The 16,606-nt window shown below is 40.3% G+C and overlaps 1 protein-coding gene across 1 annotated transcript; it reads left to right on the top strand.

Annotated features, from left to right (window-relative positions):
- The first annotated feature begins 6,360 nt into the window (after positions 1-6,360).
- LOC117482518 lies at positions 6,361-10,538 on the top strand. Its single transcript, XM_034130628.1, has 7 exons — positions 6,361-6,465; positions 7,562-7,891; positions 8,025-8,300; positions 8,423-8,545; positions 8,847-8,933; positions 9,014-9,042; positions 9,613-10,538. The coding sequence occupies exons 1-7, from the start codon at positions 6,405-6,407 to the stop codon at positions 9,685-9,687; spliced, it is 981 nt and encodes a 326-aa protein (XP_033986519.1). The 5' UTR covers positions 6,361-6,404; the 3' UTR covers positions 9,688-10,538.
- Positions 10,539-16,606: the final 6,068 nt, after the last annotated feature.

The raw sequence follows: 16,606 nt of genomic DNA, 5'->3' as shown, positions 1-16,606 counted from the left end.
ACACTCTTTTCCTTCAGTTGCACTAGCAGGTCAACTTTCTATCTTAAATCCAGATACAAAAACGTATTCTGGGGGGGGATATTAGAATGAAATCCATTGTTTCGTATTGTCTGATAATGGACTTCAACTGGAAAATTGATTATTGTTCATTAGCTGAAACACAGAAAGCCAGGATACATTCACAGTTATGAACCAGATTCTTCAAGAGGTGCATGGTTGCAGGTGCTTTTATTTTGGAAAAGCGAATAATCCTACATCCTAGCAATGTTTGGTGGGCTGCATTAATCAGGGTCACCCTTCAGCTGTGTTTGTTTCCTGTCTGGTTGTTAGGTTACCCCGCTCTTCACTGGGAATGTTAAGTGAAGCTCTGCAGCTCCATGGAGAGCGGCTCTGGACATATTTGGCACACAGATACAAAGAGAACTGACATATAAGGTGGCCTTTTGTGTGAAATGATAACATTTAAATATAGATTTAAAAAAATCTATGGTAAAAATGTAACAGAAATAGACATTTTTTCAAGTTTTTGAACCAAATGTGCAAATAAACGCAACAAATAGCCACATTTTCTTCTTCCTTTTTTTCTAAATATGTGACTGAACCAAAAATTGAAAGATAAAATCGGCAATAAGACTAAATGGAATCCTCTTAAAGCTTAAAGGGATCATATTCTGCTGATGTTCAGGTGTATATCAGTATGTAGTGTCTCTACTTTAAAGAGTCCTCTCCTGCTGATGTTCAGGTGTATATCAGTATGTAGTGTCTCTACTTTAAAGAGTCCTCTCCTGCTGATGTTCAGGTGTATATCAGTATGTAGTGCCTCTACTTTAAAGAGTCCTCTCCTGCTGATGTTCAGGTGTATATCAGTATGTAGTGTCTCTACTTTAAAGAGTCCTCTCCTGCTGATGTTCAGGTGTATATCAGTATGTAGTGTCTCTACTTTAAAGAGTCCTCTCCTGCTGATGTTCAGGTGTATATCAGTATGTAGTGTCTCTACTTTAAAGAGTCCTCTCCTGCTGATGTTCAGGTGTATATCAGTGTGTAGTGTCTCTACTTTAAAGAGTCCTCTCCTGCTGATGTTCAGGTGTATATCAGTATGTAGTGTCTCTACTTTAAAGAGTCCTCTCCTGCTGATGTTCAGGTGTATATCAGTATGTAGTGTCTCTACTTTAAAGAGTCCTCTCCTGCTGATGTTCAGGTGTATATCAGAATGTAGTGTCTCTACTTTAAAGAGTCCTCTCCTGCTGATGTTCAGGTATATATCAGTATGTAGTGTCTCTACTTTAAAGAGTCCTCTCCTGCTGATGTTCAGGTGTATATCAGTATGTAGTGTCTCTACTTTAAAGAGTCCTCTCCTGCTGATGTTCAGGTGTATATCAGTATGTAGTGTCTCTACTTTAAAGAGTCCTCTCCTGCTGATGTTCAGGTGTATATCAGTATGTAGTGTCTCTACTTTAAAGAGTCCTCTCCTGCTGATGTTCAGGTGTATATCAGTGTGTAGTGTCTCTACTTTAAAGAGTCCTCTCCTGCTGATGTTCAGGTGTATATCAGTATGTAGTGTCTCTACTTTAAAGAGTCCTCTCCTGCTGATGTTCAGGTGTGTATCAGTATGTAGTGTCTCTACTTTAAAGAGTCCTCTCCTGCTGATGTTCAGGTGTATATCAGTATGTAGTGTCTCTACTTTAAAGAGTCCTCTCCTGCTGATGTTCAGGTGTATATCAGTATGTAGTGTCTCTACTTTAAAGAGTCCTCTCCTGCTGATGTTCAGGTGTATATCAGTATGTAGTGTCTCTACTTTAAAGAGTCCTCTCCTGCTGATGTTCAGCACAGAGATTTTAGTCTTTGCAGACCAGTTACATGAATACAAATCTATATAATACTCTACAGGAGACGGAAAACCCCCAAAAAGCACAATAAGGTCTCTTTAATGTGTCTAAACTTTATACACAAAATGGTGTGCTTCTTATCTGCTCGCCCCTAAAATCATGTTGAGCTATAACACAGAGAAACCAGCCAATAAGAATGTAACCAACACAGCATTAATATATATATTGTATGTCCCCTTTAACATTCACCTCGTTTTACTTCCAATGTCTCGCCAAAAATGCGATGGACAGAAGAAGGTAGAAGACGTTGAGCCGTGGATTTGTGCCAGTTTTTCCTTTCCATCGAGTCCTCTAAGCTGACAAGTGCATGCTGTATTTTTCAATAAGATAAACAGATTCAGCAAAGATGGAAACAGTTGCAAATCGTTTCCACATACTGCACTTGGTGTTGAGCCACACAGGGCCTGGAAATGCTGTAATCTTAAAATAAACATCCAGATTGTGTCTCAATGTAAGTTTGGCTCGGTCCTCCACAGTGACTGGATATTAGCTCAAACTGATCCGTCTCATATCGGCCTGAATTATTCCACTGTTGCTCTACTGAATACGTGCCTGTGGTTTTTGATATGGTGTCATACCTTAGATTTGAGGTTTTGACGTCACATCATTTTGTCATTTGGTTTATGCATAAAACATTTTTTTTTAACTACAGTTTTTTGCATGATGTTATTTTATTCCTTAAGGTGATGCTACAACAACTGGAACACCACCAATTCATGAATGGACATCTGAAAACAACAACAAAGAAACAGACTGCAAACATCCAGAAGGACCAGGTAGTGACTGAAGAGAAGAAATACATTTAACAGCTAAAAACCTCTGACTATATTTCACACTTGGGACTTCTCTCTTTCCAGCTCTGTGGTGGGTCATCATGGTGCCTGTGGGGTTAGCAGCTCTCATCATCACCGTGGTTACAGTCCACATCTGGACCAGAGCTAAAGGTGAGGGTTCATACATTAAGGAAAAAAGTAAACCGTTGAAGCTGAAGTCAACATGTTTGTCCTTTTGTTTTTTTTCAGGGGACAAAAATCGGATGACAAAAAACCTTGTGAATTTAAATATTAAATAATAGCTTGTAATATTTATTATTTTAATTTAACTGTGATTATAAGACAGGCAGAAGATTCAACAAAGGAGTCAAATGTGCATGTTGTGTTGAAATGAAGGATCTCTGTGGTTCCCTTGAGCAAGGCACTAAAGGAAGTACTGAGATATTGTACGTCAATAAAAGTAGCAATACTACAATGTAGAAATACTCTAATATATAAATATGATTAATAATGAAAATATATTATGCAGAATGGCACATGTAATAATATAATATCTGATTATAATAAGTGATGTTTTAATGTGTATCACTTCCATTTTGGAATGTATAGTTTATTAAAATTACTTGACTTGATTACTGGGTAGCTTAACTCGTTATATTTGTCATATAATATATCATAGATGGTGATTTCTGCTCAATTTAAGAATGAAGTAAATAAAAAATAAAAAAAAGGAATATAAAAAATGTTAAAGCAAGAAGGTGTAATACAAATGAATGGATGTAGACGAGTAAAAAGCTCAACATTAGGCTCCAAAATAAGGTGCAGTTCAAGTGTAAAGTAGCATTAACGTCTCTGTTCCATGTTGACAGGAGCAGAATGATGAAGATGAAGATGAAGATGAGGTGAACTATGAAAACGATGGAGAGCCTTCTGCCTCTGTGTGACTGATCAACAACATCAACTCCCCTCAGAGTCCATGCTGTCAAACATCACCTCCTCATATTCTACAGGAGAAAACAGGAGAACCATGAGATCATTGGAACATTTCTGATAACTGAGAACACCTGAGCCCCACGAGAGGCCCTTCAGAAACTCACCTCCATATGATAGGAAACAAAGCTCATTATATTCATTCATTTCTGATTTCACATCCTTTAAGTATGCTCTCACATTCCCATACATATTATACTATTGCTTAAACTTAAAACTTAAAGGGGACCTATCATGCAAAATGCACTTTTGTACGTCTTTTATACATGAATATGTGTCCCCGGTGTTCCAGGGAACTCACCAAGTGTCAGAAAACACAACCCTCTCTATTTTCCTCCATACCCAAATCTATAAAAAAGGGGCTGCAACGGATCTGATAAAAACTGATCCAGATTTGCACACTGTCCTGACGTCAGGACGGTGGCACTACGGCTATTGGGCCAACTCCACCAATCAGGAGGAGACAGCCACGGCCATTGCCGTTCGAAAGCGCTGGAGACGCTGTAGTACATATGCCAGGCCTGTAGATGGTGCTGTTCTCACTGAATCAGCCCTTGCAAAAACAGAGCTAAAAAATTTCAAATTGTGCGAAATGAGGCATGGCTAAAATGCATGATCTGTTTGGTATTTTGAAAAAAAATAAGTATAAATATGCCTTATATAGGTATGGTCCTACACTATATTATTCAAATATAGCATGATAGGTCCACTTTAAACTTCCAGCTGTTTATTCTGTATATCATTTCTTATTATCACCATTCCTTGTACTCACAGTATATATTTTATTAGTATACCTTCACTTCTTACAGTAACTGCTGCACATCATCATACATATCAGTGTTGGGTTGAATTCATAAAATATTCTAAATTGTAAATTATCCCTAATCTATATTTTTTCATTGTGCTCTCTAAGGACTATCAGTCAAACTTGGTTCAATCAATTTAAAAAAATGATTTTGATTGTTGTTGGTAATTAATTATTCATAAAATGTCTTCTTGTCAGCATTACATGTCCGTACACCTACATTATATATACCTGTACTGCCTACTGTAACTGTCGCACATGTTCATGCTCTACATATCTGATCAATAGTCATACAATATATTTACTGTACTCACTTTTTATTCTATATGTATTCCTAAAACTGAAATGCCTACAGTATTTTAGGATGTTTTAATTAGCTTAAGTCTTAATGGAATACTGTATGTTACTCTCTTTGTTTTACTACAGCTTTAATGATATATAATCCAAATAAAAATTGTTATTTTATTACATGTTATAATGAGTTGTGTTTCTCTCTCTATCTCCAACACACTGACAACCAAACGCTTTGTTGGGTTGAACACCTCTCTTTGACCTGGCTCTCACTTTGTAAACAACATACAGTTTGTGTCAGAGCCAAGTAAGGTGTTGCACATTTAGTGGAGCTGTGGTGATATCCTGGGATCAGGTATGAGGCAAGAAAGAAAGTGATACAGTTTGATTCAGCGTTCCTGGAGAGTGCATCAGAGCTGTCACAGTCTGCTTTCTCACTCACCTATTTTCCGCATTAACATTCCTTATTCACCTGGTAGCCACACCCTGTCTCTCTCTCTCACTCTGTTACACCCATCAGCTCCATTAGTATATAGGCCCACTTCACTTTCACCTCAGTGCCAGATCGTACTTTGCAGCATGCCAGTCTTTCCCGCATTACTTTCCAGATTGCTCTCCCGGTTTCGACCCTGCCTGTCCCTGACCAGCCTGCCTCGCCTGTTTCCTGACCCTGCCTGTACCCGGACTATTCTGCCTTGCCTGCTCCCTGACCCGGTCTGTACCTGCGACTCCCGTCTTGCCTTCTCCTGGAACCCTCGCCTGTCCCCGACCAGCCCTTTGCCTACTATCTGCCTTTTCGTCTCCTGCCAGTTTATTGCCTTAAATAAAGCTGGTTACCGACTATCCCTGGTTTCCCGTGTGTTGCATTTTGGTCCTCAGCTCGTTTGTGACAAGAGCGTCATAGAGGAAGCTCTAAGAATGGCACATCGAGAAGAGGCTAAAGAACCTGGCTAGGTGGCTATAGACCTTTTCAAATCCCCTGATCAACATCCTGTCAGCTTTCAGTGTGGTCCTCCGGTTCAGTCAACGCTTCATCTTTTGAGCAGAAGCCCATTTTGCCAGTTCTTCTTTGGCTCCGAAAACAAATACCTCAGTTTTATCTTTGTTTATATAGAAATGTATTTATTAGGATAAACCCCTTGAGATGCACCATCTAGTTTTTAAGGGGGTCCCGACAAAAGCAAAATAACAGAATGCAAAGCATGACAAAACAAGGACAAACCACGTACAGTCTGTCCCTCATCTCTGCAGTGTGCAGAACATGAAACTCCGTCAGATAAAACATCTTGGAGAGTTGAGTGTAGCGTCCTATAGTCAGGTCAGAGAGATTGCTCTAAGAATGGCACATCCAGAAGAGTCTGCAGTGTGAAGAGCATGAAACTATTTCAAAACAACATGAACATTACACCGGCTAATACATGTGTTTAAAAGTAGGCCATTAAAGTGAGTTTCATTAGACGCTCGTTGAGTTAAACACGTACCTTATCTGCTCAGCATCAGAGGGTAAAACCACAGTTTAACCGGGTTAACAACCAGGTTAACCTGTGGTTAACCACATCCTCACAGAAACACTTCCCCTTCAGTTCCCAGAAGGGAAATAAAGAAGCAGCCGGTGAGAGACTCTGACAGTCGAGAGCCAGAGACCGAGAGAGAAGCACGATGTCTGAATTCAGAAGGATCATGATGTCTTCATTCCTGATGCTGCTGCTCCACTTTACAGGTGAGGATGCAGAGAACACACACTGTTTACGACTGTTAATGAAAGGTAGTGAGGGCGTCTTTCAATTGAAATCGATGTATCCTTGGGCAAGATGCTTAACCCCAAGTCTCTCCCAATGGGGAACGGTGTGTGAATGATACCTTCTGTCGTGGAGTTTGAATCCGTTTCTACATTTAATATCCACTTTCCTCTATCGGGGTTGTGGGTTATGACGCGCCTCTCTTTGCTTCCTAACTAACTTTGCAGAGATCGTTGTAGCGTTGAATCACATCAGGTTTATTCATTGATCAAGGCGACATACAAACATGAAGACAAACTTCCTCGCTTCAAATAACTAAAAGTTCTCCGTATCAAAAAAGAACAAAAAGAACACGGTCAAAAGACTCTACCGCATCCTGTCTAATCACACCCTCAGCTGTGAACTAATGTCATGCCATATATAGACATATAGACATGCACGTCATACCTGACAGCGCACATTTGCAAATAAGTGAGACTTAAACTAACATAATTTAAAGCGTAGTGTGACTCACAAAAATAAATAGTTAAGAGTTTCCTCTAAAGCCTTTTAGTAATAAGACAAACATTCAAACCATAATGATGAAAGGGAAATGGCTCTAACCCCTTCATTGAGCAAGGGGCACATTGCTCTGTATGAATTGGGTGTGAATGGGTGACTTGTTGTATGTAAAGCGCTTTGAGGGGGTGAAAGACTGGATAAAGTGCTTTATAAATACAGTCCATTTAACATTTACCAATTACATTAAATAAAACAGCTTTAATATCACTAACGGTACTTTACTACGTACTGTTCCTTTAACTGAGAATGATGAGTTGTGTTTGTAACGTGGTGACTTTAGTGAACTCTTGGTCACTAAAACCCACATAGCAATATTCTTTAAAGTGATTGTCACACTCACTATGAACACTTCAGTTAGTTATGTGGATCTGTAATTAACTCTGGTTTGAATGTGTCATTAAATGATTCATTAAACAGATCAACCAGAACTCTAACTCTTTACCTTTTTATATAATACATCATTATTCTGTCAGCATTTATGACGTCTATATTTCTTTCTGCTTTTTCCCCCAACAGCTGCAGATGTGAAATATTACTTCCCCACTGTCAGAGTTGGAGATGAAGTCACTTTGCCTTTTGACAATGTGATAGATGATCAGGATAAGTGTGAGAGTACTGAGTGGACCTTCAGTGATTCAAGAGGTTCAGCAACATCAGTAAAGCTGGTTCATCTTCAGATTAAAAAAGAAGCCAAAGCTAAACCAGACAGACTGAGAGTTACAGAGAACTGTTCTCTGGTTATAAAGAAGGTCACAGAGGAGGATGCTGGTTTTTACTCCTGCAGACAGTTCAGATCAGGAGAACAACAAGGTCCAGACTCTTCTGTTCTTCTGTCGGTTGTTACCAGTGAGTATTTACATCATGATGTTTCCAAACTTTCTTGTAAAACAATACACTGAAACATTACAATAATAATGATTACAGTGATGAAGTTAATGTTACTCTTGTTGTCTTTCTCTCACAATATCTCCATCTTCAGTGACTGAACATCAGGACAATGATGAGATGACATTAGACTGCTCTGTGACAAGATATATAGGCTGGTGTGGACACTCAGTGAAGTGGCTGCTTCAGGGTCGAGATGTGGATAAAGATCACAGAGATATAAAGACATCACAGTCTTCCTGCTCTGCCTCTGTGACATTTCTGACTTCTCTCTTTAGTTACACATCAAGGTCTGAGTTGTTTACTTGTGAAGTAACAGATGATTCCATGACTGACGTAGATCTGTTTGTCTTCAGTCCTCAGTCCTCAGGTGAGAACATGATGAGCTGTTTAAAATCATTCATCCTGATGCGTCACATCTTTATGTCGTGATGTGAGATGATTACATTTGTTTTTATAACTGTCCAGCATGTTGTTATTGTATTCATTAAGGTGAGGATGCAGGGAAGGTGACTGCAGTGTCAACAACATGGACAACAGTGAGCATGAGAGCAGCCGGAGAGATGACCAACACATCTGAAGACAATCAAACAGAACAAGAGGACAACAATAAAGGTAGAGAGAGAACAGAACATATACATTCACAGTTAGAAAAGACATGCACACATGCAGTATATACACACCTGGATGTACTGGAAGAGGAGAAGGAGTGGACTCAGATACAACATCGTTTATAAAGGTAACATTTTATGTAGAAAAAAAGAACTGTGTGGATTATAAATAAGTTGTGTTTGTATCTGTATGTTCTGTACGTGTCCCTGTGTGAAGGTGACGAGGAAGCATCAAACAGCCAAGAGACATTTTGTTCATTCACATTTTAGAGACTATATTTAACTCTTCTAACTTCTCTCTCCAGGTCGCTTGAGGCTCATCATGGTGTCTGTGGGTTTAGCGGCTCTCATCATCACCGTGGTTACAGTCAACATATGGACAAGAGCTAAAGGTGAGAGATTTTCACAGATGAATTAAAAAAATATGAATAAAGGTGAAATCTAATATCAACTTGTTTTGTCCTTTTTTCAGGGAGCAAAGCACAGACGGAAGAAAACATGGTGAGTTTGAACATTGCATAATTAAATGTGTGTATTATTTGTTATCCAATTTTAACAATGGATATATGACAGGCAGAAGAAGATGCAACACAAGATTAATTTTGAATATTTATGTATCCAAATGAAATGATCTCAGAAAAGCAAAACAGTTAATTAAGCAAAATAACAAAAATCAGCAACTCATTAAGGATGCTTCAAAGTGAACATGTAGTTGAATCAACAGCTCTTTATAATGCTTACAATTAAATGTAATGCAGCCAGTGGTAGCATGTAGATGTTAAAGAGAAGAGGCCCCAAGACAGAGCCCTGAGGAACCCCACATGTCATTTTTGTAAATTCAGATGTGTAGTTACCTGTAGAAACAACGTTTTTCCTGTCCTTTAAGTCCCACCCAGTTTTCCAGTCGGTCTAGAAATATATTGTGGAAAATAAACATAAAACAGGAAAACAAAGACAGATTGTGACGATTGAAAATACTCAAGTAAAGTTTAAAAAAGATGTACTTAAGTGCAGAACCTGAGTAAATGTACTTACTTGTGTTTTTACCATGTCTTTGTTCCATGTTGACAGGAGCAGAATGATGATGATGAAGATGAAGATGAGGTGAACTATGAAAATGATGGAGGGGCTTTTGCCTCTGTGTGACTGATCAACAACATCAACTCCCCTCAGAGTCCATGCTGTCAAACATCACCTCCTCATATTCTACAGGAGAAAACAGGAGAACCATGAGATCATTGGAACATTTCTGATGACTGAGAACACCTGAGCCCCATGAGAGGCACTTCAGAAACATATCTTATTATATTCTTACATCCCGGCTCCTGTGCTGCAACAAAAAGCAGGGAGGGGAGACGAGGGGTAAGAATATAACAATCGTTTATTCTTAATAAACAAATAAGTAAATGGAACCAGCAACAGGTCCCCGAGGCTGGCAAGGAGAGAGTGAGAGAGACCACGGAACGCCTAGTGGTGTGGAGGGGTCGTCACAATATTAATTCATTTCTGATATAACGTCCTTTAAGTATGCTCTCACATTCCCATACATAGTTATACTGTATCTGATCTATAGTCTACACAGTCTCTGTATATAACATCTCAATATTAGCAGTACTTGTACTTACAGTATACATTTTACACCTATACCTTCATTTCTCACAGTAACTGCTGCACATGTTCAAACATACAAGTGTTTCATGAAATATCTAAATTGTAAAATGATCCTGAATCTTTGTTTGTTTGTTAAATGTGCTCTTCAGGGAATACCAGTAAAACTACTGTTGGTGTTTTAATGTAAAAACTATTCATTTATTTTTATAATTATAATGATAACTTGTATTTATATCAGGAAGTACTTTAACCTTATACCTGCATTGTTTACTAGAACTGCTCCACATGTCCCTTTTGTATATATCTTAGCAAATGATATACCCCCCCTACTGTTTCTAATATATATTATCAAAACAATATGTACATTACTCTGGACTGTTCTGCTTATTGCACCACACTGCATTTTGTATTTTCGGTACTAACAAAAATAAAGCTAAATTAAATTTAAATCAGCTTCCTGTTGAAAATGATTTTTACAGATTTTTGATTTCCTTTTTTTTAAGCTGCAGCAGATTTACCTTATTGTCTGCACTCAGTGAACAGAGGAAGTGATTCTGATTGACTTGTATTTAAACAGGTTTTTCGATATTCTGTCAGTGTTCCTGTCAAAGTTCATTGCTGTTGTGTTCCTGGTAACACAACTTTTAGTTTAGGGTCCTTTATTTAACCTTTCTAGCTCCCTCAGTTTCATGTTGTTTTTATAAGATTTATTTTAATGAAGCACTCATTTGGTTCTATATACATACATCTCTTTTTGCTTCTGCATTTGGGTCAACCTGCCTTCCTCACCACCCTGATAGAACTGACCAAAGATGAACTGTATGATTTGTCTAACATACTGTTATGCATTCTTGGAGAGTGGAGAAGAGCGTCGTCTAGGAAGGTAAGAGAGGCTGCTCTGAGAATGGCCCATCGGGAAGAGGCTAAAACACCTGGCTCGGTTGTGGTGGAAATATATCGAGACACACAAACACATAATAATAAAAGGGTGAGGAAACCTTTCCGTTATACTGAAATGAAGATTCTTGAAATAAACAGTCTTTTAGGGAGTTTATTCTTGCAAGAAGGTACATCGTCACAGAGTGTCGAGCAGTCTGCAGCAAAAAAGAAAAGTCAGAAGGTCTGCAGAGGGTCTTATATTCACATTTTCACACACAGAATAGAAGAGGAGGGGCTGTGACAATCAGAAAAGATAAACATACTATATATAGGATTCTTTTAAACACATCTGCTAGCAAATGGAGAAACATCATGTCTACACTTCACAAAAGGACAAGACCATTAACATTATAACGACAAATAGCTCTAGCCCTATTTACGACTCATTAGCCGCGTTCACACCGGAGTACTTTTCACCGTACTTTTCGCGTTTTAGTTCCGTTAGTACCCCTTATGTCGCGTTCACACCAAAAATCGCACTTAATCTCGGGAACTTTTACCCCCATTTTTAGTGGCCGCTGAGAGATCGTACTTTCCTGTGGGTAAAAAGTGCCCCAGTGCTGATTGGCTGGCCGAATTGCAAACCACGCCCGTACAACTGTGAAAATGATGTGTAGAGCCGCCATTGTTTTTCCTCGCTACATAAACCCAGCGCACCGACGGAGAGTAGTTTGTTTTTGAAAGCAGTTATGGCAAGCATCAAGAAATGATGAGGAGGTGTCGGCGCTTCTGGAGATCTACGCCGAGGACGCGACCCAGGGAATGCTACTGAAGCCAGTTCAGTAGCTTTCACTCGACCTGGGAATCGTGCACAGCCCCACGGCACACCGGCTAAAAATAAAGAAACTCAGGCAGGACTGGAAACGGCGGATTCAGTGGCCAACGATGACGACCACGACGAAGGTAAAATCAACTACATGCACTGGGGTTTTAATCTGCACAATAATGGTCTCAGATGTACTTTTATTTGCTCAGTAGATCAAGCTAGCCATGCCGGCCCCGAGTTAGCTACATCTAGCTAGCTAGATATTCTCGGCCGCTATGAAAACGTTTTGACTTGTGAATAACTGCAGTGTTTCTGTCATTTGCTTCACTAACTCATGGCACTAATCGTCTGTTTCAGGCGAGGATGGACAACTCTCGGGATCATACTTGCCAACCTTGAGACCTCAGAAATTGGGAGCATTTCCAAAACCACCGCGGGGGGGGGGGGGGGGTGCTAGTGGATCACCGGAGCTGTATTAAATTAACATTAACATGCTTATTGTAGTTGTAAGTGCACTGCCTTGCGGCCTGTAGCACCATATGTGTGGGCTGGACACCACCCTCTCAGACTTTCAGTTGCACGCGCTACGCTACCATGGAAACCAAACAATGGTGTAGTGTTGTATTAAAGTCAGAGTGGAAACAGTCCTGAGTAAATCTGATTTTGTCAGAAATTGGGAGAAATGCGGGAGAAATATGACCCCGGGAGGAAATCGGGAGAGGGCAATGAAATCGGGAGTCTCCCGCGAAAATCGGGAGGGTTGGCAAGTATGCTCGGGATTGGAAACAAGCGAGCTTTGCATTCTAGATCACAGCGCTTGGTCGTCCCCCTTACCAGCAACCAAACGCAAAGGTACACACACTGTAACTTTGTCTTGAAAGAACGTTACGCATCGAACTGATGTTCACAATCATGTTTATTTCCTTCTTGGTACAATTATGAAACAGCGTGAAAACGTATTCGCCTAGACCGGCATTTACAAATGTTCGTGCCTTTTTACTCTCTCACAAACATTGTAAACATCCGGACTAGAGGTCACAAGACTTCCGGTAAGAAAACTTGCCTCAACAACATTAAACAAAGTTCAAGCATACATGAAGCACAATCCTCCGTGTTTTAACCTCTTAAATCGCTGCATAGCCGATTTATTTGGACTGGATTATCCAAGAGAGGCTAAACATTCTTTATAACACAGTTTCAGATTTGTGAAACCTTTAATTCTATTTGTGAAAATACAAAAAAGAGAGATTTTAGTGCTTTTTCGCATCCTGGCCACATTAGACCAGGTCCTGATCTACAACCACTCTACCTAGGCCTCCTTCACACGGGAACGTTTGCGTTTATGCACAGTATGCGTATTCAAAAAAGTCTTCCGTTCACATGCATTCGTTTCATTTAACGTGTCTGTTCAAACGAGGCCGCTGGAAACGCTGTAGTACATATGCCGGGACTGTAAGTGGCGCTGTAACTTCCGCCAAAATACACCAAAAGCAGCGAAGAAGAGCAGCCCAGAGCAGCCCCGCAGCAATGTTGCCATGGCTACCCTTCTGTTTATGCCCCGCGGTGTATTTAGCAACATGTAGTTCATGTAATTCTCCATGTCCACTTGTTGCTGATGGTTGTGGTAGAGGAGCTGTAGATTTTGCACTAATATCTGTAGCATGGTCAGTAGCAGTAGCACTAGCAGTAGCTACTGACAGGAGGAAGTGTGTGTGGCGATTGCTGGTATTCAGCGGGATATAGTAATTTCCTCAGCATGTAAATATATGGATAAATGCAACGGGGAAGTTAACTGAAAGAAACCGAATCTGTGGATATTGCATCGACCAACCAAGAAGCACGTCTCCGTGGAGAGGACACGCTCAGAAAGAGAGATATTCTCTACAAACACCGGGTGAGATCGCTCCTTTGTCAATATAATGGATCAATGCATGAAATCTGACTCTGTTTATTTTGTTTAAGGAGTATATTGGGCGTTAACAATTCTGGTTTGCCTTTTATAATATTATTTCATTCAAGAACCCCTTGTGCGTTTAATTAACACAGCTATTTTTGATAGTTGCTACAGCAGTGAGCAGGAGAGGTGGGGAGAGGTGGGGCTATCGTTATTTTTTCAGGAAATATTCGTATAGAGGCGATTACACGGACTCGTTTGACCCCCCAGAGCGTTTAGTTTGCAAATCTATCCACCTTGGGACCCGTTATCGTTTGTGGGGTCAGTTTCTATCGGCCTCGTGTAAATAATAGGGCTATACGCAGGGGTGCACATAACTGGTACGCAGGTACGCATGCGCGGCAACAATCTGAAATGCGTACCGTCACTTGTGTCACAAAGCGCATTTGCGTACCGACGTACTTGTGAAGCTTTTCCAGAAGGCGGTTAGATCACCGGACGACAGAGTCGGTCTCCGTGTGCACAGACAGGGCTGCTGTTAACGTCGGTCTGTACAGCAGCCCTGCGCTAAAACAGCTGATCACAACGTTCACACGCTCCGCGGTCACGAAGCTCTGTACTCCACTACCCCCCCCCCCCGTTGACAATCGCCAGAAGTTGGAGTACCAAACACTGACTCCAGGTACTCATCTGAGTACCTCACTGAGAAAGTTGTGTGCACCCCTGGCTATACGCACGCGAAACTATGCAGATACAAGCAGTTTTCTCCTCGTATAAACGGCGTCCTAGACTCATCAAATCTGGACTGGATTATCCCAGAGAGTCAAAAGATTCTTTATAACACAGTTTCAGATTTGTGAAACCTTAATTCTATTTGTGAAAATACAAAAAAGGGAGATTTCAGTGCTTTTTTTACATGTAGACCACATTAGACCAGGTCCTGATCTAAAACCACTATACCTAGACTCATCAAATCTGGACTGGATTATCCCAGAGAGTCAAAATATTCTTTATAACACAGTTTCAGATTTGTGAAACCTTAATTCTATTTGTGAAAATACAAAAAAAACATTCCTAGTATGTTGTAAAACTACATGGCGACTAAACAGATCTTGTATCTTGCTTATTTTCCCCTCTTAGGAAAGCAGACACGGGATGCGAATTTCTTTGACACCGTCCAGGCGTTGGAGGACCGGCGTGCCGTGGTGAAAGAGTCGATGCACGGGGATCAGATGGTGCTGTTCACCAAGGCCCAGGAAACGGAGGACAAGATGCTCACCAGTTCATTTTATATTATTGTTATTACTGTTATTATATTATTGATACAACTGACACTTTATTTTATATTGATAATGTTAATTTACATGTACAACTTCTATTTTATTTACATTAAAAATGTGAACTTCTATTTACTGTTAAACAGATCCTGTAGCTTGCTTATTTCTCCTGACACTTTATCTTTAGTGACCGTAGCATCCTATACATCACATGTAAGTGATTATTCTGATACCATCATGTTTCATCGGTTATAAACTGGCAAAGCTTTATTTGTCATTTATTTATCATCAATGTTGCAACCTTGTGGAGGAATGGCAGGGGCACATACACAAATATGATAATTTATATAATTTTAAATATTATTTGACCTAAAACTAAATGTTTTTATGATTGTCCTCTGAGGAGGACATGGGGATTTGCAAACTTTTAATTCCCCCCCCCATTTTAGACAACACAAAATGGAGTCCAGTATGGGCCGAAACTAACATGTAGTTTTCCATAGTGTTTATGGCAGACGGATGCAGTGGGTCTCAGGAAGATATATATATAATAAAGGTGGGTTTGCTGCTGAGCCTATTTACTGTGCATACAACACACCTGGCACAGTTTATTGTTATTATATTGCCACACTGTACACTATTGTAATGTTGCCTGTCTTGACTGGAAAATAAAAGAGAGAAACAAAAGCACTGTACAAAAGATCAGCTTTATTGTCAAAATGTTTACAATGTACAATTTACACGCTGTTCAGATGCCTCATAAAGCTGGGTCGCCGGTAAGGCAGTCCATTCGTCCCTGTACTCATCATTACTTTCACAAAGGTTATGTAATATGCAACATGCTGCCACCTGGATTTTTGATCTTGTCCATCTTGCAGTCGTTTCTTTTCATCAAGCACCGCCACCTGCCCTTCAGTCTGCCAAAAGCGTTCTCCACCACCACTCGTGCTCGGATTGTTTTGTTATTGTACGCAAGTTGCTCAGGATGCATTAACTCAGTTACAAAGCTGTATAACATGAGCACAAACAGCACAACTTCAGTCGACTCCATCTCCATCATGTCTGAGGTCGGAAGGTAAACAACAGACGCCTAATGTACAGCGAGTGGGTGGGCGTCGCAGTATACGCGGGAAGTTTTTCTTCTTCTTCTTCTCTTGTTTTGCAGCGGATTGCAAACAACTTTAAGGTGCATACCGCCACCTACTGTACTCGCCGTGAAGTGGTTTGTGGCCTGCCAGTAAAGCCAAAGCAGAAGAAGAAGAAGTGACGTCAGCGGCTCATTTGCGTAATCTTCCCTCAGGGAAAAGTACTCCGGTGTGAACGCGATCTGTACTAAGTGCCCTGGGGTAAAAAGCACCGGGGCTCTGAGTGCCGGAACTAAGTACAGGAAAGTACTTGGTGTGAACGCGGCTATTTAGGTCAGGACAGTTGCTTCTACCTGTTGTGAGAAATAGCTTGAAAAAGAAGAACAGATGGTGAACTTTAAATAGTCACTCAGCGTGATAACATGTTCCATTACACAGTGTCCAGGAGACTTTTTGAAACCCCCTGATTAACATGCTGTCAGCTTTCAGACAG

Source organism: Trematomus bernacchii, unplaced genomic scaffold, assembly GCF_902827165.1.
Source record: "Trematomus bernacchii unplaced genomic scaffold, fTreBer1.1, whole genome shotgun sequence".
NCBI classification, from domain to species: Eukaryota; Metazoa; Chordata; class Actinopteri; order Perciformes; family Nototheniidae; genus Trematomus; species Trematomus bernacchii.
This window is presented reverse-complemented; position numbering and strand designations above follow the sequence as displayed.